This window comes from Jaculus jaculus, chromosome 12, assembly GCF_020740685.1.
Source record: "Jaculus jaculus isolate mJacJac1 chromosome 12, mJacJac1.mat.Y.cur, whole genome shotgun sequence".
In the NCBI taxonomy this organism is placed as follows: domain Eukaryota; kingdom Metazoa; phylum Chordata; class Mammalia; order Rodentia; family Dipodidae; genus Jaculus; species Jaculus jaculus.
In genome coordinates, this window is record NC_059113.1 from 17,082,635 (window position 1) to 17,106,763 (window position 24,129).

At 44.2% G+C, this 24,129-nt stretch overlaps 1 protein-coding gene across 2 annotated transcripts in view; it reads right to left on the reverse strand.

The window, feature by feature from the left end:
- Positions 1–255: 255 nt before the first annotated feature.
- The window catches only part of Adra1a (adrenoceptor alpha 1A), a 126,578-nt gene continuing 102,704 nt past the window's right edge, over positions 256–24,129 (reverse strand). Inside the window, exons 3-4 of one of the 2 annotated variants that reach the window (XM_045131499.1) lie at positions 7,934–8,319; positions 256–1,014 (exon numbers count right to left, since the gene is read on the reverse strand). In XM_045131499.1, the coding sequence (XP_044987434.1) occupies positions 1,006–1,014; positions 7,934–8,319 (395 nt within the window). In that variant the 3' untranslated portion in view covers positions 256–1,005. Of the gene's footprint in view, positions 1,015–7,801; positions 8,320–24,129 lie in introns of those variants that run through there. The other variant, XM_004665835.2, reaches the window with a different exon arrangement.

A 24,129-nucleotide genomic window follows, 5' to 3' on the forward strand; every position in this document is an offset into this window, starting at 1 on the left:
GAGTATTCAAAGACATCTTTAAATTCATATCCTCTAGTTCTTCATGTGTCAAGTACAGATTGTAACTCCTTCCTTTTTCTACTAGACAGGAATGAAATGAAATAGGTGAATTTATTTTGCCAAGTATGAAGTGATACATATATATATATACATATTTCCATATAAATATGTATACTACATATATTTTCTTACATATGTACATATACACATATTTTTCATATAAATGTATATATACACATTTATATTTCTTCACATTCAAATGCACCTATTTTATTCAGCCTCTTTCATAGGCCAGGGTATGTATTTATCATATTTTTCTCTATATTCAGTAGAAATTTTCTCTAAGATTTTTTTTTAAACCTAATTAAGTGTGTAGTTTTCATGGCTTGGCAATATCATTCCAGCTTATAATGTAGCCACATTAAATGTGCTACAGAGAGACAGTAATGGGGTAGCTCCTGAGTCACATGAAAAGGAAACGCAATTATTTTGCCTCTTAAATGAATGAGCCTCCAGCTTTGGGGCAGATTTCTTGCTTATCATTTGTAGCAAAGCTTTACTAAGCCACCCTGCATGTCTATGGCAAGTCTTCCCTGTCCATATTCCCTGCCATCCCCACGGCCTTCAAAGGTGGAAGAACTGCTAATTCATGCCACAGTGGCAAACCAAAGAGTGACATCTTCCTGCACAGAGCAGAGGAGGCCCATCCTCAAAGCACTTCACGTGACGTTAGGGTCAGCGGAGCATGAGCGAGTCCATGCTGATGGACTGGCCGGGGGGTTGCTGTCCTCTGCTGAAATCCTAACTTGCTTCCCAGCCCAGCATCCCCCAGCACAGTCATGTCCACTCACTCATCTTGCAGGGGCTTTGGACGGCCAGAGGCCACTGTCGCCATTGCTTTTGAAAGATGTGGACTCAGCTCTGCTCCTCAGCATAGTTTGGAGGCCCAGAGCGGTGCAGGGTTCCGAGTGGGCTTGGGTGGAGCTGGACACAGGTGGTTTCATGTTAAAAGTCCTGGTAGTGTAAAAAGAGATCAGAGGAACCAATGAGTACAGCTCTGATGTCTGGATATTTGCCACCTCTGCCATTTATTTTTCACTCCGCCTCTTGCTTTGGAGAGTTTGTCTTCTACCTGTTTGCCTTCTCCCTTTGCCGACATTAATTTCTTTCCTTAAGACTCATGCAGGGGCAGATTCATTCATTTATTCATCCTTCCTTCCTTCCTTCCTTATTTTCTTTTTTTTTTTTTTTTTGCAAGAGTACTTGTACAGGACTACCCCAGGAGCAACTAAAAATGTTTGTTATCTGTAATTAAGTAGCTTTGATTAAAAAGTGAACAATTAGGGCTGGAGGGATGGCTTAGTGGTTAAGGCGTTTGCTTGCAAAGCCAAAGGACCCAGGTTTGATTCTCCAGAACCCACGTTAGTCAGATGCACAAGAGGATGCATGCATCTGGAGTTCATTTGAACTGGCTGGAAGCCTTGGCCCATTCTCTCTCTCATGCTCTCATCTTCTTTCTCTGTCAAATAAATAGCTAAATAATAATTTTTAAAAAAGTGAACAATTACCCGCCTACAAAAATAGCTCCAGGGCCACTTCGTGGTGAGGCGTGCTTCTTGCGCAAGCATGAGGGCCTGAGATTGCCCGAATTCAAATCTCCAGATCTCCTACATAAAACAGCTGAGAGTGGCTTGTAATTCCTGCAGCAGGGCAGAGACCTGAGCATCACTGGAGCTCCTCGGCTGTGGAATCAGTAAAAAGGGACTGGCTCAAAGTAAGACCAGGCCAAACAGCCACGGAACAGAACACGGGTGTTCCTTCCGGCCACAATGGGAGTGTGACAGCTGTTGCAGGTGAGTCTATGGGCTGCCACAAGGGCACACACGTACGATATACCACACACACAGTGAAGACAACAACAACAAAAAAGAAAGGTTAAAAAAAGAGAGAGAATAGTTCTGAAAATGTTTTTGCAATCAGGCTGCAACCCTGAAACCTACTGGGCTGGTAGGTCTTTCTGATGGTTCACTCTGAAGAGGGGGCAAACTGAGCTGTGAAGGGCTGGCGTCCATCACTCATGAAAGGGAACCCAGAAGCAAGTAGACTGCCTAATAAATTGTACAGCTCTCCAACAACACCTCATATTCAAAAACTGCCAAGGCCTCTGCTACCTGGAGATCAAAATGCTGAAGCCCTGTCTCATACTGTATCCATGAAAGTCATGTGCTTGGTGCAGTTTTGGTAATTCCTGGTGGAATACCTATAATCTGTTCCCTTCTCTCCAACTTGATTTAAAAAAAAAAAAAAGGTCTAGCCTCAATTCCAATTCAGATAGACGCAGATCCTAAGGAGAAAACCACCCCATCATACCTCAAAAGGGCCCCAGCTGAAACTAATAATATTGGTGAAACCAGCAAGGGTGCTGTTTTCTTGGTGAACTGGGTACCAGCACAAGGGTGAAGGAGATCAACACAGAGAACAATCAACTCCTATCAAGTCAGAGATCCAGAGACACAGAGGCTCCCAACACCTCATCACTGAAGCCGACCCAAAATGAACCCAACATGGCTCAGGGAAATTTTGAGGAAGAGAGGGCGGAAAGAATGTCAGAGCTACACATTGGGTCATGATATGCAGAGACATTTCTCCTACCCATAACTGTGGGCTAACTCCACAGTGCATGACCCATGCCTCAACAAGGAGGGGCCAGGGGGAGGGGGTAGGCCATGGATGAGCCTAACAATGGTACCAACTTGACTGTACTCACTGAGTATAAAACTAATCAATCAAAAATAAATAAATAAATAAAAATCAGTTGGTTACTCCTAGAACAGTCATGCCACTGTTTTATCACCGGGCACATCTTGCCTGCCTGGTTAATTGTGTAGCACACAGGGTGGATCCACCACAAGGTAAGACTGTTGAAAGGGAAGAAAGAACGTAAGAGCCCAAGGATGGGGAGAAGTGCTTTGGAATGCTGTTTTCCAGACATAAAGTGGCTGCTGCATTCTGCATAAGATCTGCACAATGTCGAGTCCATCAACATGCTGTCATGGGTGATGGAGGAAGGCAAAGGAAGACATCAACATAGAAGAGGGACTTGTGGAAGGGGCGGGGGAGGTGGAGTCAAAGAAGGTAATGTGAACAAAATGCATTATGTACTGATATGAAAATCGTCAATAGAAATTTAAAAATGGTTGTAATACAGGCAAGTGAGACCAAGTGATACGCTAATTTGCATGCATTTTATTTTTAAAGAAAAATGACATATTCCCTTAGTGTTCATATTAACGATGGTTGGTAATTAAGGACTTCAACATGCCACTGAATATGTGTTCTGTCCACCATTGGGTTTTCAATTCAGGGCCAATTTTGCATTCTTTTATATACCCATTATTTCCCAATTTACCATCCTTGTAAGATCTCAGGAATACTCTTGGCCATTATGTCCTAAAAACTAATGCAAACTAGTAGAACTGTAGAGACATGATTATCTGTTCTTGTGGTTGGCTGGGTTGAAGATATGGGGCATATTTGCTAGGGTTATTGTATGGGCAAATTCCAAGGAATAACTCAAAGATAAAACCACTTTCAAGCTTGGGTATGGGCTGAACATACCCAGTGCAATCCAGAGGACTCTTCCCCTGTCACTGTGCATGAAGCAGAGTTGCTATTGGAAATGTGTATACTTTGAGCTGGGGAGACCCAGGTTTGAGCCACATTTCTTCCCTGACTGCGGGTAGTCCCTTCGCCTCTCTCAGCCATCAGATTTTCAGTTCTATAATAGGAATAGAGGAGTTCTTGGTGGTTTAGAGCCAATGAGCCCTGAAATTCACTGGAGAAAAAAAGAAAATCCTAAAGGGAATCTTTATTTACCCAGATTCCACTGTGTACCATGGGTGGGAAGGTCCAAATGGGAGATAGAAGCCTCAGTACTTTGGGGAGTGTGAGATACACAGTGTCTCAGATGAGACATGAAAGAGGTAACAAGAAGAGAGCTATGTCAAGTTAATTTTTTTTTTTTTCTGAAACTCTTGCCCCTTGAAATGGTCTGTCTGGGGAAATTTTTGAATACAGATATTCAAGATCTCTTTTCATGCACATGATTTGAATCTCAGACTAATCTCAAATTTCATATACCCCATAATGCCCTATTGATTTTTGTGATGTTTTAGACAATTCCAAAGCAACTGCTTTTTATAATGCATTAGAGAAGACATGCTAGCCACTGTTACTGTGGGTAAATTCCTCAAGCTCCAAATAGAAGCACTAAATGTGAACATAAACATGACAATCACTAGTTTGGCTATAACAATTTCAGATAGCTTTTGGCACACTTAAAGATTTTTGTAGATGAGAAAAAAAAAAAACCCAAAAAACGAGCAACTCAACTTTTATACTGTTTATCCCAGTTTTGTCATTAAGTTTTTCTGGGACATTATCGATTTCTTATAAAATTGGTGTATTTATATTTAGTGTCATCATACTGTGGGAAAGGGACAAAAGCTATTAAACATTTGCTTCCCCAGAGGGAAGGAGGCTGGAGAAGCAGAGCAATTATTTATGGATAACTTTACACAAATACAATTGTCATGGTTTTTATCTGATGACCCAAAGATTTTTCTCATTGTTTATTCTGGTTGGAAGTGGCATTAAAGCTAACCCTCTTTAAAAAAAATATTTTGTTTTTATTTATTTATTTGGGATACAGAGGGAGATACAGAAAGAGAGAGAGAGAGAGAGAGAGAGAGAGAGAGAGAGAGAGAGAGAATGAGAATGGGTGTGCCAGGGCCCCCAGCCACTGCAAACAAACTCCAGATGCACCCCCTTGTACATCTGGCTTATATGGGTCCTAAGGAGTTGAACCTGGGTTCTTTGGCTTCGCAGGCAAGTGCCTCAACTGCGAAGCCATCTCTTCTGCCCCAATGCTAACCCTCTTTACCTATGGTTTCCCATCTCTAACACTGAAGCCTTATCCATCAAGGTTGTAAAGATCATCCCTAGTGTGGTATAATATTTTGTTGAAGAAAATTATGACCATTCTTCCCATAAGGATGCTCTTCCTATAAGGTGATGTCAGGGCCAAGAATGATTTTTTAAAAAAGTATTTTTATTTTTATTTATTTATTTGAGACAGGGAAAGAGGGAGAGAGAAAGAGAGCATTCCAGGGCCTCCAGCCACTGCAAACAAACTCCAGATGCATGTGCCACCTTGTGCATTTGGCTTCCATGGGTCCTGAGGAATCAGACTGTGGTCCTTTGGCTTTGCAGGCAAGCGCCATAACTGCTAAGCCATCTCTCTCCAGCTCCAAGATTTGGAAGGAAGTGCTTCTCGGCAATGAAGCTTGTCTTCCCCATCAAGATGGAAAATAAGCAAGGTTTGTACCTTCAGCTCTTAGGTGTCTCTAGCTTAGGACACCCATATCTGGTAGAGCTCTTATGCACAGGTGAGTCTAAAATTTCCAGCCAATTTCTCCATGGCAGAATCTAAGCTCAGAATAATACTAGGCCAAGTACCTGTCTGATCAAGAAGAAAGACTCTGTCCAGGAAAAGGCTAAGGAAGAAGTCACACCCCAAGATCCAGCACAGCCAACCAGAAAGCCCGAACCCACGTGCAGCCATACCCTCTATTGCAATATGGATAGACACTGGCCTTTTAGAAATATTTAGGGGAATGTTCAACTTGCTGCAAGGGTAGAAAAGAAAAATGATGGTGCCAGGATCTTTGCTCCAAAAGTTACATGATGGTGTCAATTTTCTTTGACGTCCTTACTGGAAATAGTATAAATAAGTCAAGAGATTATGGAAATGTCCAGTAGTTTTGGATCAGTGACTCTTGTCAGGAATGATGCCCCAATCAGAAACACCATCTTAAAATTCTTACTATTATTGTAATTTTTACATATCTAGTTACCATCTTCATCATTCATAATAATCTGAGTTATTAAAGTTTATCAAAATTTGGTAAATGGAAAGCAAAAAGAAACATAACATATCCCCCAAGATCCATTACAAAGTATGGTTAGATGAACTTGTGGGGTTTATGGGATCTTTTTTCAGTTTAAATTAAAAAAATGTTTATTTTATTTATTAGAAAGAGAGAGGGGGAGAGAATGAGCACACCAGGGCCTCCAACCACTGCAAACGAACTCTAGATGTATGTGCCACCTTGTGCATCTGGTCCTGAGTGATCAAGACTGGGGGACTGGAGAGATTGCTTAGTGCTCTTGCCTGCAAAGTCTAAGGACCCAGGTTCGATTCTCCAGGTCCCACATATGCCAGATGCACATGGTGGCACACGCGTCTGGAGTTTGTTTGCAGTGGCTAGAGGCCCTGGCATGCCCATTATCACTCTCTTTCTCTCTCTGTCTGTGATAAATAAATTAAAAAAAAATCTTAAAAGCAAACTGGGTCCTTTGGCTTTGCAGGAGAGCATCTTAACTGCTATGCCATCTCTCAGCCCTCCAGACTAAATTTAAAAAAATTATTTATTTATTTGAGAGAGACAGACAACAAACCAATTTTTTTTTTAAGATAAAGGATATTGAAGTACAAGAGGGACTTTTTCAAAAGAAGAAGCATTTTAGTGTAAGGGGGATGGGGCAAGAGAAGGTAACAGGAGGGGATTGTGATCAAAATACTTTATGTACATGTATGATTACCAATATCAGTAAATTATCAATAAATGAGTTTTAAAATGTTTTCAAACTCCTGCTTTTGCCAGTTCTAGGGGAGTCACTGAGTGAGGGTGAGCCTTAGTCTCCTACCTTGACTTAAGGATCACCCCCAACATGCCACAGGTGAACCTCAATCATGCTGTGGAAATGAAACAGGTGAAAGAAATGGAACGTAATATTCTGCCTTTTCAAAATTGTGTAATCTCTGGATTTTCACAGTGGAGTTCTGGAAAAGGCCATAAATTTGACAAGAAAGGCCTTTGGTGGATCACATCAAAAAGAGTCATTGAGCAGCCTCTGTCGGAGCCTGAATTTACCCACCCGCTCCCCCAATTCTAATCTTTTGTTCCTTAAAAAGAAGACAGTTTCTATTGCCTGATCCTGGAATTGCTGAAATGTGGCTAATTTCCAAAAATGAGTTTCATGTCTACCTCTTGGGACAAGCCTGCTCTCCTTGGTTGGTTTAGGCCACACCCTGTACATCCAAGGGTAGACACTGTGTCTTGGTCTCATAAGGGCTAAAGAATAGTAGCCAATCAAAGGAGAGCTTCTCTGTCCAGGTTTCCCAAGCTGAGAATCTGAATGATTTTTCAAATTTTCTCTGAAAGCAAAAGGTTCCAGGATGTTGGCCACCATCTTACAGTTCTTCCTCTCTAGGTCCCTTGCTCCATTAATGTCAAGAGCGGTTGCCAATAGATTTAGCCTGAAAATAAAACCCTCTCACTTCCATCAAGAAATAGCTCCAAACTTAGCGTGTGCGCTCAAAATATTCACGATGAAATCATAACCCTATATTTATAGTCTTTTGGATTGCGGATGAAATTCCGTTTCCCATGGTGGTTTTCATTGAAAGGGTCAGTTGTGGAAAGCCGGCTCAGGGAATGGCCGACAGAGAAACGCTGCCTAGCAGCCTTCTGAGTCAGCTCATTACAAGACATGCTGCCTCTTCCTTGAACCCTACATGCTACCTGATGAACGGGGTGGCCTCCCGCCCTCTTCCCTCCCGACTCCCCCTTCCCAGATCATCCCCTGGCTGGATGATCTTGACTGTCCTCCAGCAAGTAGGTGCGTAGGAAGTGGTAATACCTAGGAACATCCCTCTTCCTGTGACCTTTCCCAGCCTCTAGACTTCCTCCCCGTTTTCACCAAGGGAGATGGTATGGATCTTAATGGTTGGAACTTGGTGATTTTCTCCATGGCGGGGGGCCGAGGACCCCACACAGCAGCACACCTGCAAAAAGTTTTTACTTCTCACCCGGGCCGTGGTGCAGGCAGATTTGTCCTTGGCCACTGTAATCCTGGCAGATCCATGGGGCATGGAAGAGAAGAACTTCCATTCACAGACCCCGTCTGTCTTGGAGATCTTGTAGAAGGTTTCTCCAGATCCCACCGGGATGCGGACCATGTCCTTGTGCTGTCCCTCCACGGCCTGGCTGGGTGGGTGCAGGGTGTATCCCATGGCGTGCTTGGAAGATTGCCTTCTGCGGAGACACTGGATTCTCAAGACATTCTGAAAGGCCTTCTTGAACTCCTGACTGGAGCAAGGATATATGATGGGGTTGATGCAGCTGTTTAGATATCCGAGCCAAAATACTATTTTAAAAACTGTTTCTGAGGGCTTGAAATCAGGGAAGAAAGACCCTGGAAAAAAACACACAGAGTTATACATGTTATTTGCAAGTCAGCTAGAAAAACATGCCAACAAACATCCTTTTCTATCTTTAAAAAGTTTCAAATGATTCCAGATGTGTGCACGTTTCTTACTTTTTCTGGTTACCCCTTGGTCATGCCTTCAAAGACCATTGTTATGTGGTCCATGTGTGGCCATCAGTCATGCATAGGCTCAATGAATTGGGTGGCAATATCTCTCTCAGTCATATACTGTCCTCTGAAGCCATCTGATGGCACTGGTTCTCTCAGTCACACAGTATCATCTGATGGTCTTAACACAAAGCCTCACACTTTGGTTGAGTCTAGATCCACAAATTGCTTTGATCGAATATTAAAATAAGTTTGGATTCATTCAGTTAATCCGTACTAAAATTTGATCACTTCAGGATGCCCTTTGTTTTCAGACACAGAGCTACACAGACACAATGTACATGTCTATGTGTTCCTTCCCTCCTGATGATGACAGTCGTGTATTTTAATGAGAACCTTCCAATTTATATAAATATCATCTTTGCTAAGTTGTGGCCAGTGACTCTCCCCACATTTCCCTCCATGCCTTCTGATGCTGCACTAAGCTCAGTTTCTCTGTACTCCTCAAGGACTCCAGAATGCAGGTCACAGCTCTACAGGGCCTTCCCTGACATCTCAGCAACTCAGCTTTATAACCTTGTTCTTATTAGTACTGCTTTTCCCTCTAGCCACAGTCACGATGAACAAGCCATTGGTCACATCTAGTGCTTTCAAATTGGCTCACTGTCTCTTAAATGCTGTATTTTATTCTCGCTATTGACACAAACCTTATCCATTGATGCACACAGCAGGGATAAGACATCGGGTCTTTTTGCATCTTGCGAATCTACTCAGCATTATTAGTGATTCCTGGCCACAGTTTTAGATGGAAACTGAACGATTCTGGTATCTGATGGTATCTAGTCCAAAGGTGGCTGTCGTGAACCTTAGAGAGGCTCTGTCAGGTCAGTATGACAGAGCCAAACTAGCAGCCCAACCTAGGACATCTGGTAGACCCCAGTAGGCTAGGAACCTTGAGTCTGTTTTTACACCCTGGTTCATCCTACAGCTTTCCTCTACTTCCTCTTTTCCTTGATTGGCGAGGCGGTTTGCTCCATGGTATAAAGGAGCCAACTGGTCTGGCTTGAATGTTGCTTGGCTCCTTGTTGGAGCTCCTTGTTGACTTTTCTCACTTCTATGGCAGAACTTGTGGCAAAAGCAGCTTAAGGGAGCAATGATTGATTTTGGCTCATGGTTTTAGAGAAGCCGGTCCGTCATGGCACGGCAGGTATGACGGTGGGTGGCTCCAAAGCTGTAGAAGCATATGGCAGGGGCTCTTCTTATTCCCTATCTCAGTGGCAAGGGAGGCAGACACAGGGCAGGAAGCGGGGCCAGGTTATAATAGGCAAGGTCAGCTCACGGCAGACCTACTTCCTTCAGCAAAGCTCTACCTCCCCGAGATTCCACAAGCTCCTCAAACGCGCCACCAGCTGGGGATCAAGTGTTCAAACATACGTTTCATAGCAAACTATCATACTACTTGGAGGCTCCCAGCAGTGTAAATATAGAACATGAGGTCCTAAATTGCAAGCAACCTTAGGAATTATCTGATTTCTCAATTTCCAGATTACAGCAACAACAACAGAAAGCTTGGTAAAGAAGTTGTCACATGCTTGACAGCTACTATATTATGTGGTGATGGGCACAGGGATCTGGAACTTTTTACTCATGCCTCCCCGACTCCTAGAAATTCTCAAGGCTACTTAATGAACTGTGAACTGTTAGATGTTCCTCTTCGCTCCGTTCAGGCATGTTTTAAGGAACACCATGATGTTTCCTTCACTTCTTTTCCTTTTTCATCATAAACTTCTGTCCTCTCTTTCCTTGCGATTAGTTACAACTTCATGTCCACTTGGGTGAGTGGCTTTAACTATATTTGTAGCCTTCATTTTTTTTTCATAAAAAAGGAGAAAGTTGAATAAACACTTCCTGATGGCCCCACAACCCCTTTTTATTTATTTATTTTTTGTTTTTTCAAGGTAGGGTGTCACTCTAGCCCAGGCTGACCTGGAACTCACCATGTAGTCTTAGGGTGGCCTCAGACTCATGGTGATCCTCCCACCACTGTCTCCCAAACCCTTTTTTTTTCCAGCCCATGTCTTGATCTTATGTCTTTCTGTTCCTCACTGGGCTGCAGATCCACTGGAGTCATGACAGACAACACACACCCTGGGCGCTTACAAACTGCTCTGTCTAACAGCGCTCTGGAGTTTGGTCAAAGAATAAAATTTACCTGCTGTGGAACTCAAAACAGAACAGTGCAGTGGTTGAAGGGAATATTGATCACTGTAGCACATTTCATGTTGTGGTCATTGATTGAAAGTGCACATATGCATACATATGCACATTGCATGCATAAATGCACTCACATCACACCACATAGACACATGCAGAGAGTTGGTAGGTATTTATTCTGGAGAAATAGGCAAGTGAGAATGTCTTATTTATTTATTTTTTTTAGCTTCAAAGCTTCCAATATTGTCTCATCATTATAACAAACTTGAGTCCTGAGTATGTTTTGAGCCAGGTTGTGTGCTCAGCATTTAACATAAATTCAATTACTATTAGTGGCATGAAGAAGAGCTATATGACTTGCATTTTTGAGTGTATGTGTATGTGGTATGTGTTTGAGGCATGCACATGTATGTGCACATGCACGTGCCCCATGCACATAGGAATGGAGGCCAGAGGAGAATGCTGGTTTCCCTCCTCTATTACTCTTTCCCTTGTATCCTTGAGGTAGTCTCTCATTGAATCTGTAGCTGTCATTTTTCAAGCCAGACTGGCTGACCAGTGAGCCTCGGTGATTTTCCTGTTCACATCCCACAGGACTGGCTCTTTACATGGGTACAAGAGATCAAACTCAAGCCCTCTCAGGCTCTCATGCTTGAAAGGCAAGCACTGTTACTTGATGAGCCATCTCCCCAGCTCCCGCCTTTGCCAACATTCCCATTTACAACTAAACTGCCATGTAATGAGGCTGAATAATTCAACTAGTGTCATTCAGGTAATTACTATGAAGGTTTAAAGTTAGGCTTCAGATTTCAGGACATTTATGGTCTTTCAAGGAGCCTCAGTGTTTATTAAAATAATACATTTCTTGGAAAGAAGATGATGTATGGGCAGGAAAATGTGCAGCTAGGGGAAGGAGAATTGGAATGATGCCTTTTCAAACTTCATCTAAGAGGTGGAGAAAGTGGTCAATGTTCCCATGATGATTAGCTTTCTCTTTTCAAAATCTTTTATTTATTTGTTTATCAGAGAGAGAAGCAGATAGAGAAGAGAGAATCGACATACCAGGGCCACTAGCCACTGCAAATGAACTCCAGACACATGAGCCACTTTGTGCATCTGGCTTATATGGGCCCTGGGGAATCAAACTTGGGTCCTTTGGCTTTGCAGGCAAGCACCTTAACTGCTATGCCATTTCTCCAGCCTGATAGCTGGCTTTCATGATGACTGAAAATATCGAGAATTTAAAAAAGTCATTTTAAATCATGATATCTATATATTGTCCAATATTTCTAATATTGATGGCAATGTGATTAAGGGAATCCATTTCACAAATGCCTCCCTTTTCCTGGTCTTAATGAATGACAGCAAGCATGGATGAGCTGGGCACAGCAAAAGCCACCTCATCTGAAGATTTCACTTACTAACAAATCAGCTATTTGGAGAATTGCACTTAACAGAACAAAACACACACACACACACACACACATATAAATTCTGAACTTGAATGCTAGTACAGTGAGTGGAGAGCCACAGTTTCTTTTAGGGCCCTCTTCTTACAGAGTCCAGGTTTGCGTCCACCATCTCCTTTTCTCAGATTTCCTCTTTCCTCCCCTTCCCTCCCCTCACTACTTAACCTCAGTTCCAGCTGACCCACAGCTAACCTACTAGTTCTCTTTCCTGTGGTCTTCATGCTTTTTCCACACCGCTAGAGGCAAGTCCAGCTCCTTCCCTCCCGACTCAAAACATATATTGGTTTTCATTGCAGCCAGTGCAAAGGGTGAGACAAAAAGTTAGTTCAAAAAAACCCAGCACATGAAGATTTGGATGCCACCATTTTTCAGGGATATTTTCATTAAAATCCAAGAAAATCTCTGGATGCTGGCTGTTCAGACAGTGAGTGGGAGATGCTTCCAGACCAAAGACCTTCCCATAAACATCACCATTTATTTTGTTCCATTAAGTGTGTGATAGCACCCACATGTTTCTGAACCCAGTACAGATTTGCTTGCTCTCAATCTGACAATTCTGCCAAGGGCAGGTGGCTGAAGACACTTCTCTTGCTGAAAACATTATTCTTTGCTTAGAGAGACTAACTGAATCTCTCTGAGCAGCTGTTGTTGCCCGGATGCTGTTTGGAGAAGGCGCAGAGCAGTCCTTCATTCAGCAACTTCCCAGAGGGTGAGAAAAGAAAGTGAAGGGCCCTGTATTTCTTATGGATGTTACTCAGATCCTTGGCTCTCTTCTTTCCGTCTCAGGAAAGGGACCTGGAGACAGCTTCGAAAAGAGGTGCTTCTGTCTGGTTCCCATCAAAGTTCTGCCCTGCCCAAACTTTCCCATTTAGGCCCGATCTTCTCTGAGTTCTCCACCTCTTCTATTCCCAGGCTCAGTTGCCTCTCAGATCGCTTTCTTCCTGCTAATTCTGAGAGTGAGAGAGCAGGTGAAGAAGGCCACTCTTGGACCTCCACCCGTCAGGGTTTTGGGCACCAGACCACACTCAGCCACACTAAGGATGAACCGCTCTCGCCTAGTCCTTAGGGTGCAGATTCCACTCACGGAGCTGTAGAGCCCAGCAGAACGCCAGGATCTAGATAGAAGGCATCCCTGTGTCTGCTCAGTGGTTGGCTTGGTCCTGATCATTGCTGGCTGACTGACTGACTGGCTCTTCTCATCTTCATGCTGTGGCTACTTTGTGGTTTGTGTTTTTTTTTTGGGGGGGTGGGAGGTTGGAGGTAGGGTTTCACTCTACTGACCTGGAATTCACTATGAAGTCTCAGGGTGGCCTCGAACTCATGGCAACCCTCCTACCTCTACCTCCCAAGTGCTGGGATTAAAGGTGTGTGCCACCATGCCCAGCTTGGTCTGTGGCTTTCTATCTAATAACCTTGGCATCTTATTTCTCTCCCCAACCCTGATTTCCTCCTGCTTTTTTCTTCTCTTTTGTGTGTGCTGTTACTGTCTAGTCCTCTGTTTTTCTATGTGGATATTCCACCCTTGTTTTTTTTTTTTTTCCCCTTGATGCATTATTTGATAGCTAACACTCTTGTCATGCCCCGTAGGAAGGGCCACACTTCTGAAATTCCACATGGGAAACTCTTGTTTCTCTTGTCGCCATAGCTGTGTTTTGCTCCTGAGCAACCTCTGTTCAAACTCCACCTCCAGGGAATCCAGCAGCTCCCCAGCTTAGTTCCTGGGACACCTCACCCTGTAGGTCAGGTCATCCTCGGCATGTGAATTTGCCTAATTTAATTCTTGGGCTTTGGAAAATCCCCAAACCCTTGGGGATACTTCCCTTCACTGATTTTTTTTTTTCCCACTATTTAGTTTCTGAAGACTTTCTGACTCTTTTCCAACCTTCTAAATACTCTGGCCCACATAAAGTTGGCCAGTTGGAAATGGGTAGAACAGGTGTTCAGGGCAGAACATCACCATCAACAATCTTTTCATCTTCTAAAGGGTTCAAAATCCTTCCACTAGAGAAACTTCTACAAAATGATACTGGTGAACTGACATTATGCCTCTCTGTCTTTTCATTTGAAGTCCTGTGAAGACCTCACTTTTCACGTTTGGTCTGGAACTCAGCTGATGGGAACAGAGTGGGGGGGGGGTGCTGGGATTTATCCCAGTAATGTCTTGGACATTAAAGTCATGTGTTAGTGGGCTGGAGGGATGGCTTGGCACTTAAGGTGTTTGCCTGCAAAGCAAAAGGATCCAGGTTGGATTTCCCAGGACCCACATTAGCCAGATGCACAAGGGGATGCACACATCTGGAGTTCGTCTGCAGTGGCTAGAGGCCCTGATGCATCCATTCTCTCTCTCCCTCTCTCTCTCTCTCTAAGTAAATAAAATATATTTTAAGCAGTCATGTGGTAGTTATGAAGTCTCAGCTCAGGTCTTCCTCAGTGCTTGTAGAAGTTTACTGACAGTGCTCATCTCTTGACATGAGTTTGCTCTACCAAAACTTGTTTACTTCAAAATTGTGAGAGTAGAAATAGCATTCCATTCCAGTTCCAACCCTACACTGGCTAAATAAAGTTTCAGTGGTTTTAGAATCAAGGGATGTAAAAGTGGAAAGCTGTCAGCCTTCTTGGTTCTAGCCTCCCAGCATGTGTACTTCAGCTGGACCTATCTGATATCTTAATGACAGCTTTGACAGATGTCAGGTTATACTAAACTTCAGTTAGCTAGAGTCTTGCAACTGCTAGGCTCCAAAGCTTGGCAGGAACCTAGACAATAGCAATGCTTCTGTGCAAATGAAGCTGAGTATGGCAGCAGTTTCCCCAAATCACATGCCTCTTCTGTAGCCAAATCACAATGGGACCACATCACCCATGCCTGCTTCCATCCATTGTGTGCCATTTAGCCACCCTACTATGGCATGGGATGACAGAGGGAAACACACCTATCTTTCACGGGAAGGAAATAGGTGTTGCACACGTAAAAGGGAGAGAAGTGGTACATTTAAAAATCTGAAATGTACTATTCAGAAAGCTTGTCACTAGCATATCACATTCTGAAAGTCGGAGTTTAATGACTCCTGTTAAAAAATTGCCGTCCAGGGCTGGAGAGATGGCTTAGTGGTTAAGAGCTTGCCTGTGAAGCCTAAGAACCCTGGTTCAAGGCTTGGTTCCCCATGACCCATGTTAGCCAGATGCACAAGGGGCGCTTGCATCTGGAGTTCGTTTGCAGTGGCCGGAAGCCCTGGCTAGCCCATTCTCTCTCTCTCTCTCTACCTGCCTCTTTCTCTCTCTGTTTGTTGCTCTCAAATAAATAAATAAAAATGAACAAAAAATATTTTTAAAAAATAGCTAATGTTATGTGGCCATGGAAGAAAATTACCCTTAATTGTTACTTATTGTCCAATCAGTGGTCTCTACAGTGGGGCTGACATACATCCAATGAACACTGAGGATAAATGACTGGCCAGATTTCCATGCCAAGGAGCTCCAGTGCCAAGCAATATGTAGGACAGATCAGTTGGCACCTTTATACCAGGGAGAAAATTGCCTCATCCCATCAAATCCAGAGAAAGGCTGTAGGAATCACAGTAGAAGAGCAGACTCAACTCTACTATCCTTTTGGGATTGACCAGATGATCATCTCTGTCAGGCTCCTAGTTTGGTTGTATCATTGTGACCTGACTAAGCCACCCTGGGGTTCAGGTATGATCACCTTTGGACGGGTTTCAGCTGCTGGAGACTCCAGCCTTCACAGTGTTCACCTGGAATGGTGGCCGGGAATCGCTAAGAATGCTGCCTCGATGATCCGTGCTTGGGAGCCCTAGGCTTTCAACTCAAGATCCATGGGCAGATTTCTTATGAATTTGAATACAAGTTTTTGTATGGACAGGATATATTTTTCCCGAATAGAGGCCTTAAGCTTCTATTAGCCTCTCCCAGTGGTCCGTAGTGATGACAAAGTGGGTTACGGCTGGCTCCTAAAGTTGCACCTTTGATTATGTACCTTGTTCTCACGATAGAGTTCAGCTTACAAGTAGGGCCAGCAGATGTGACTTGAAGGTCTCTCTGGCAAGACCATTCCTGCTCGCTCCTTCCTATGTCTAACTTGAGCTGGAAACCCCAGAGAAAAGCTGTAGGAATCAGAGTATAGGAGCAGCCCCATTTCCATTCTCATCTCATGTTTAAGCGCCATCGCTGTGGTTGGCTTTGAGAGTCAGCATATGAGGTCTTTCCTGAACTTTCTTGGAGAAAGCATGGATATCTGACAAGGCTAGGTGGGGGTGGAGGTATCAGAAGATGCAGTCATTGGAAAGTAAAAACAAAACAAAACAAAACAAAACGTGTGTTTGGTGTATGTACAAACCCGGGCTCCTGCAGGGGCTTGCCTAGAGAGGGGGCAGGAGGGCTGCCTACTTTTCCAGAGATGGAGGAATGGTGAGCTATGGTGACTGTTGTGAAGAGCCACTGTTTCTTTCAGACCTGACAAGGAAAGATGGCCCCTGGAGAGATGCTCTGTCATTCCCCTTTGCAGCAAGCGGCAGGTGGAGCATCTTTCACAGTCTTCCCTGGCCTGCCAAGGACAGCTCTGTAGAGCTAGGGATTTCACCCCAAATGTATCTTAGCTGTTGAAACTAAGGCTGTTCAAAGCTTTTTCTCACCAGCCAATGAATTCCTGGGCAGAATTTCTCTTCTTGGGAATAAGGAGCATTTGCCCAAATACCTGAATTGGGCCTGAGCCCTGAAGCAACTTGAGGGAATTATCATATAGACCCTTGAGACCTTTGTTCCCTTAGTGGACCACTTTGTGTTGAGTAAATAATTCAAAACATTCACAACAGAGCAAAATTTCCCCTCTGTAATGAACAAAGATGATGTGTGATTCAGGAGAAAGCCAGCAATGAAGTCATCATATATACTTTAAAAAAAATTTTATGGGCTGTTTCCTTAAAAGCAAGAATGCTTTTTATCAATCATAAGTACATCCAAACTTTGCCATTCTTGAGATCAGCACTGTTTTATCAGCCTTCTGTTTGAAACACCTTTTAGTCATCTGCACAGAAAAGGTTTCTGTGGCCTCACAGTGTAGAGTCATAATCCTGGAATGACGCTTACTAGTGTGGTTAATTTCTTTCATCACTCTTATATCTGTTTTTAAGTTACTCAGTTTACCTGTTTCTTTGATTGTCCCATCTTTCAGAATACAGGTAATGGGCTAGTTTTTTTTCTCTCTCCCTCTCTCTCCTACCATCCCTCCATCCTCTCTCTTCCTCTTTTCTCTCCTTCCTTCTTCAGAGTAAGCGCAGGGCTTACAAACCTAACACAGCTGCACAGAATTGTGTGCATTTCTCTCCAGCCTGTCCTTTGTCTCTACAGTCTAACCAGTCACCGAAGCCCACTCAAGCGTTTCTTTGGAACACCTTCCCAAGAGGCCTCTTCTCTTCACTTCTATGCCCAGTCCTCCTGCATGGTAGACTGGTGGCGTGAAGCTGGATGAGTCAAGTTTCCCTTTTGGGATTCACTTTCCTCATCTGTAAAGCTAAAGGCTAGGAGAAGGTAATTGTTACTACCCCTTCCTCCTTCTGTTCTAAAAGAGCATTATCTTCTAGGTAAATTACAAGCCCAAAGCAAACAGGATGCTTTGGTTTGAATGTGGTTTACTCCCTAAGAGCTCCTTATGTTGGAAGTATGGTCCTCAGCATGGTGATGATGGGAGGTGGAGGGGCTTTAAGAGGTGTGGATTAATGTGAGAGAGAGCTCTGAGAGGCATTCATATACTTCTTATGAACGCTAGTTTGAATTGGTTGTTATGAAAGGGAAACCTCCTCTGTAACTTCCTAAGTGACAATCATACCTCTAGACCAACTACCGTCCTGTGTGATTTCATAAGTGACAATCATACCCCTTGACCAACTACCGTCCTCTGTGATTTCATAAGTGACAATCATACCCCCCGACCAAGTACCGTCCTCTGTGATTTCATAAGTGACAACCATACCCCTCGACCAAGTACCGTCCTCTGTGATTTCATAAGTGACAACCATACCCCTCGACCAAGTACCGTCCTCTGTGATTTCATAAGTGACAACCATACCCCTCGACCAAGTACCGTCCTCTGTGATTTCATAAGTGACAACCATACCCCCCGACCAACTACCATCCTCTGTGATTTCATAAGTGACAACCATACCCCTCGACCAAGTACCGTCCTCTGTGATTTCATAAGTGACAATCATACCCCTCGACCAAGTACCGTCCTCTGTGATTTCATAAGTGACAACCATACCCCTCGACCAAGTACCGTCCTCTGTGATTTCATAAGTGACAATCATACCCCTCGACCAAGTACCGTCCTCTGTGATTTCATAAGTGACAATCATACCCCTCGACCAAGCACCGTCCTCTGTGATTTCATAAGTGACAACCATACCCCTCGACCAAGTACCGTCCTCTGTGATTTCATAAGTGACAATCATACCCCTGGACTAACAACCCTCCTCTGTGATTTCATAAGTGACAATCATACCCCCCGACCAACTACCGTCCTGTGTGATTTCATAAGTGACAATCATACCCCTGGACTAACAACCCTTCTCTGTGATTTCATAAGTGACAATCATACCCCTCGACCAGCTACCATCCTCTGTGATTTCATAAGTGACAATCATACCCCTCGACCAACTACCGTCCTCTGTGATTTCATAAGTGACAATCATACCCCTCGACCAGCTACCGTCCTCTGTGATTTCATAAGTGACAATCATACCCCTGGACTAACTACCGTCCTCTGTGATTTCATAAGTGACAATCATACCCCTCGACCAGCTACCGTCCTCTGTGATTTCATAAGTGACAATCTTACCCCTCGACCAGCTACCGTCCTCTGTGATTTCATAAGTGACAATCATACCCCCCGACCAGCTACCGTCCTCTGTGATTTCATAAGTGACAATCATACCCCTGGACGAACAACCCTCCTCTGTGATTTCATAAGTGACAATCATACCCCTTGACCAACTACCGTCCTCTGTGATTTGATAAGTGACAATCATACCCCTGGACGAACAACCCTCCTCTGTGATTTCATAAGTGACAATCATACCCCTTGACCAACTACCGTCCTCTGTGATTTCATAAGTGACAATCATACCCCTCGACCAGCTACCGTCCTCTGTGATTTCATAAGTGACAATCATACCCCTCGACCAGCTACCGTCCTCTGTGATTTCATAAGTGACAATCATACCCCTCGACCAGCTACCGTCCTCTGTGATTTCATAGGTGACAATCATACCCCTCGACCAGCTACCGTCCTCTGTGATTTCATAAGTGACAATCATACCCCTCGACCAGCTAACGTCCTCTGTGATTTCATAAGTGACAATCATACCCCTCGACCAGCTACCGTCCTCTGTGATTTCATAATTGACAATCATACCTCTTGACCAAGTACCATCCTCTGTGATTTCATAAGTGACAATCATACCTCTTGACCAAGTACCGTCCTCTGTGATTTCATAAGTGACAATCATACCCCTGGACTAACAACCCTCCTCTGTGATTTCATAAGTGACAATCATACCCCTTGACCAACTACCGTCCTCTGTGATTTCATAAGTGACAATCATACCCCCCGACCAAGTACCGTCCTCTGTGATTTCATAAGTGACAATCATACCCCTCGACCAAGTACCGTCCTCTGTGATTTCATAAGTGACAACCATACCCCTCGACCAAGTACCGTCCTCTGTGATTTCATAAGTGACAACCATACCCCTCGACCAAGTACCGTCCTCTGTGATTTCATAAGTGACAACCATACCCCCCGACCAACTACCGTCCTCTGTGATTTCATAAGTGACAACCATACCCCTCGACCAAGTACCGTCCTCTGTGATTTCATAAGTGACAACCATACCCCTCGACCAGCTACCGTCCTCTGTGATTTCATAAGTGACAACCATACCCCTCGACCAAGTACCGTCCTCTGTGATTTCATAAGTGACAATCATACCCCTCGACCAAGTACCGTCCTCTGTGATTTCATAAGTGACAATCATACCCCTCGACCAAGCACCGTCCTCTGTGATTTCATAAGTGACAATCATACCCCTGGACTAACAACCCTCCTCTGTGATTTCATAAGTGACAATCATACCCCCGACCAACTACCGTCCTGTGTGATTTCATAAGTGACAATCATACCCCTGGACTAACAACCCTCCTCTGTGATTTCATAAGTGACAATCATACCCCTCGACCAGCTACCATCCTCTGTGATTTCATAAGTGACAATCATACCCCTCGACCAAGCACCGTCCTCTGTGATTTCATAAGTGACAACCATACCCCTCGACCAAGTACCGTCCTCTGTGATTTCATAAGTGACAATCATACCCCTGGACTAACAACCCTCCTCTGTGATTTCATAAGTGACAATCATACCCCCCGACCAAATACCGTCCTGTGTGATTTCATAAGTGACAATCATACCCCTGGACTAACAACCCTCCTCTGTGATTTCATAAGTGACAATCATACCCCTCGACCAGCTACCATCCTCTGTGATTTCATAAGTGACAATCATACCCCTCGACCAACTACCGTCCTCTGTGATTTCATAAGTGACAATCATACCCCTCGACCAGCTACCGTCCTCTGTGATTTCATAAGTGACAATCATACCCCTGGACTAACTACCGTCCTCTGTGATTTCATAAGTGACAATCATACCCCTCAACCAGCTACCGTCCTCTGTGATTTCATAAGTGACAATCTTACCCCTCGACCAGCTACCGTCCTCTGTGATTTCATAAGTGACAATCATACCCCCCGACCAGCTACCGTCCTCTGTGATTTCATAAGTGACAATCATACCCCTGGACGAACAACCCTCCTCTGTGATTTCATAAGTGACAATCATACCCCTTGACCAACTACCGTCCTCTGTGATTTCATAAGTGACAATCATACCCCTCGACCAGCTACCGTCCTCTGTGATTTCATAAGTGACAATCATACCCCTCGACCAGCTACCGTCCTCTGTGATTTCATAAGTGACAATCATACCCCTCGACCAGCTACCGTCCTCTGTGATTTCATAAGTGACAATCATACCCCTCGACCAGCTACCGTCCTCTGTGATTTCATAAGTGACAATCATACCCCTCGACCAGCTAACGTCCTCTGTGATTTCATAAGTGACAATCATACCCCTCGACCAGCTACCGTCCTCTGTGATTTCATAATTGACAATCATACCTCTTGACCAAGTACCATCCTCTGTGATTTCATAAGTGACAATCATACCTCTTGACCAAGTACCGTCCTCTGTGATTTCATAAGTGACAATCATACCCCTGGACTAACAACCCTCCTCTGTGATTTCATAAGTGACAATCATACCCCTTGACCAACTACCGTCCTCTGTGATTTCATAAGTGACAATCATACCCCCCGAACAAGTACCGTCCTCTGTGATTTCATAAGTGACAACCATACCCCTCGACCAAGTACCGTCCTCTGTGATTTCATAAGTGACAACCATACCCCTCGACCAAGTACCGTCCTCTGTGATTTCATAAGTGACAACCATACCCCCCGACCAACTACCGTCCTCTGTGATTTCATAAGTGACAACCATACCCCTCGACCAAGTACCGTCCTCTGTGATTTCATAAGTGACAACCATACCTTCGACCAAGTACCGTCCTCTGTGATTTCATAAGTGACAACCATACCCCTCGACCAAGTACCGTCCTCTGTGATTTCATAAGTGACAATCATACCCCTCGACCAAGTACCGTCCTCTGTGATTTCATAAGTGACAATCATACCCCTCGACCAAGCACCGTCCTCTGTGATTTCATAAGTGACAACCATACCCCTCGACCAAGTACCGTCCTCTGTGATTTCATAAGTGACAATCATACCCCTGGACTAACAACCCTCCTCTGTGATTTCATAAGTGACAATCATACCCCCGACCAACTACCGTCCTGTGTGATTTCATAAGTGACAATCATACCCCTGGACTAACAACCCTCCTCTGTGATTTCATAAGTGACAATCATACCCCTCGACCAGCTACCATCCTCTGTGATTTCATAAGTGACAATCATACCCCTCGACCAACTACCGTCCTCTGTGATTTCATAAGTGACAATCATACCCCTCGACCAGCTACCGTCCTCTGTGATTTCATAAGTGACAATCATACCCCTGGACTAACTACCGTCCTCTGTGATTTCATAAGTGACAATCATACCCCTCAACCAGCTACCGTCCTCTGTGATTTCATAAGTGACAATCTTACCCCTCGACCAGCTACCGTCCTCTGTGATTTCATAAGTGACAATCATACCCCCCGACCAGCTACCGTCCTCTGTGATTTCATAAGTGACAATCATACCCCTGGACGAACAACCCTCCTCTGTGATTTCATAAGTGACAATCATACCCCTTGACCAACTACCGTCCTCTGTGATTTGATAAGTGACAATCATACCCCTGGACGAACAACCCTCCTCTGTGATTTCATAAGTGACAATCATACCCCTTGACCAACTACCGTCCTCTGTGATTTCATAAGTGACAATCATACCCCTCGACCAGCTACCGTCCTCTGTGATTTCATAAGTGACAATCATACCCCTCGACCAGCTACCGTCCTCTGTGATTTCATAAGTGACAATCATACCCCTTGACCAGCTACCGTCCTCTGTGATTTCATAAGTGACAATCATACCCCTCGACCAGCTACCGTCCTCTGTGATTTCATAAGTGACAATCATACCCCTCGACCAGCTAACGTCCTCTGTGATTTCATAAGTGACAATCATACCCCTCGACCAGCTACCGTCCTCTGTGATTTCATAATTGACAATCATACCTCTTGACCAAGTACCATCCTCTGTGATTTCATAAGTGACAATCATACCTCTTGACCAAGTACCGTCCTCTGTGATTTCATAAGTGACAATCATACCCCTGTACTAACAACCCTCCTCTGTGATTTCATAAGTGACAATCATACCCCTCGACCAGCTACCGTCCTCTGTGATTTCATAAGTGACAATCATACCCCTCGACCAGCTACTGTCCTCTGTGATTTCATAAGTGACAATCATACCCCCCGACCAGCTACCGTCCTCTGTGATTTCATAAGTGACAACCATACCCCTCGACCAGCTACCGTTCTCTGTGATTTCATAAGTGACAATCTTACCCCTCGACCAGCTACCGTCCTCTGTGATTTCATAAGTGACAATCATACCTCTTGACCAAGTACCGTCCTCTGTGATTTCATAAGTGACAATCATACCCCTGGACTAACAACCCTCCTCTGTGATTTCATAAGTGACAATCATACCCCTCGACCAGCTACCGTCCTCTGTGATTTCATAAGTGACAATCATACCCCTCGACCAAGTACCGTCCTCTGTGATATCATAATTGACAATCATACCTCTTGACCAAGTACCGTCCTCTGTGATTTCATAAGTGACAACCATAGCCCTAGACAAGCAACACTTGTTTGTGGTTCCCTATCTTGCCAAGAGATCTCTTCTTGTGTTGGGCACTGTAAGGCACAGGCTGGAGACTTTAGGAGTTGGGCCTGAGCTTCCAGGCAAGGCTAAGGACCCTGGGCTACAGGATGCAACTCCCTCTCCAAGCCTGGCCCTCCTGAACTTCGGCTTTGCCCTGTGACCTTTGGCTAGTTGCCTAGGAAACTCCTATTAGCCATCACATAACCCATCCCCCTGCGACTCTCTTCCCACCACTATGTAGATCACCTGATCTCCCCCTACATGCTGGAATGAATATCCCTAGCAGCTTTTGAACCCCCCAATCCCCTTAGGACCCTCTTCCAACTCTTAACTGCTTATAAACCCATTTCTCTGACAAATAAACTGAGCTGTTCACTGAAACTGCCTCCTGAAAGTGGCTCTTTCTTTGCATTCACGGCTGCTAAAGACCCTGCTCTCCATGGTTGCCTGGATGGACGTCTTCTGGGAACCAT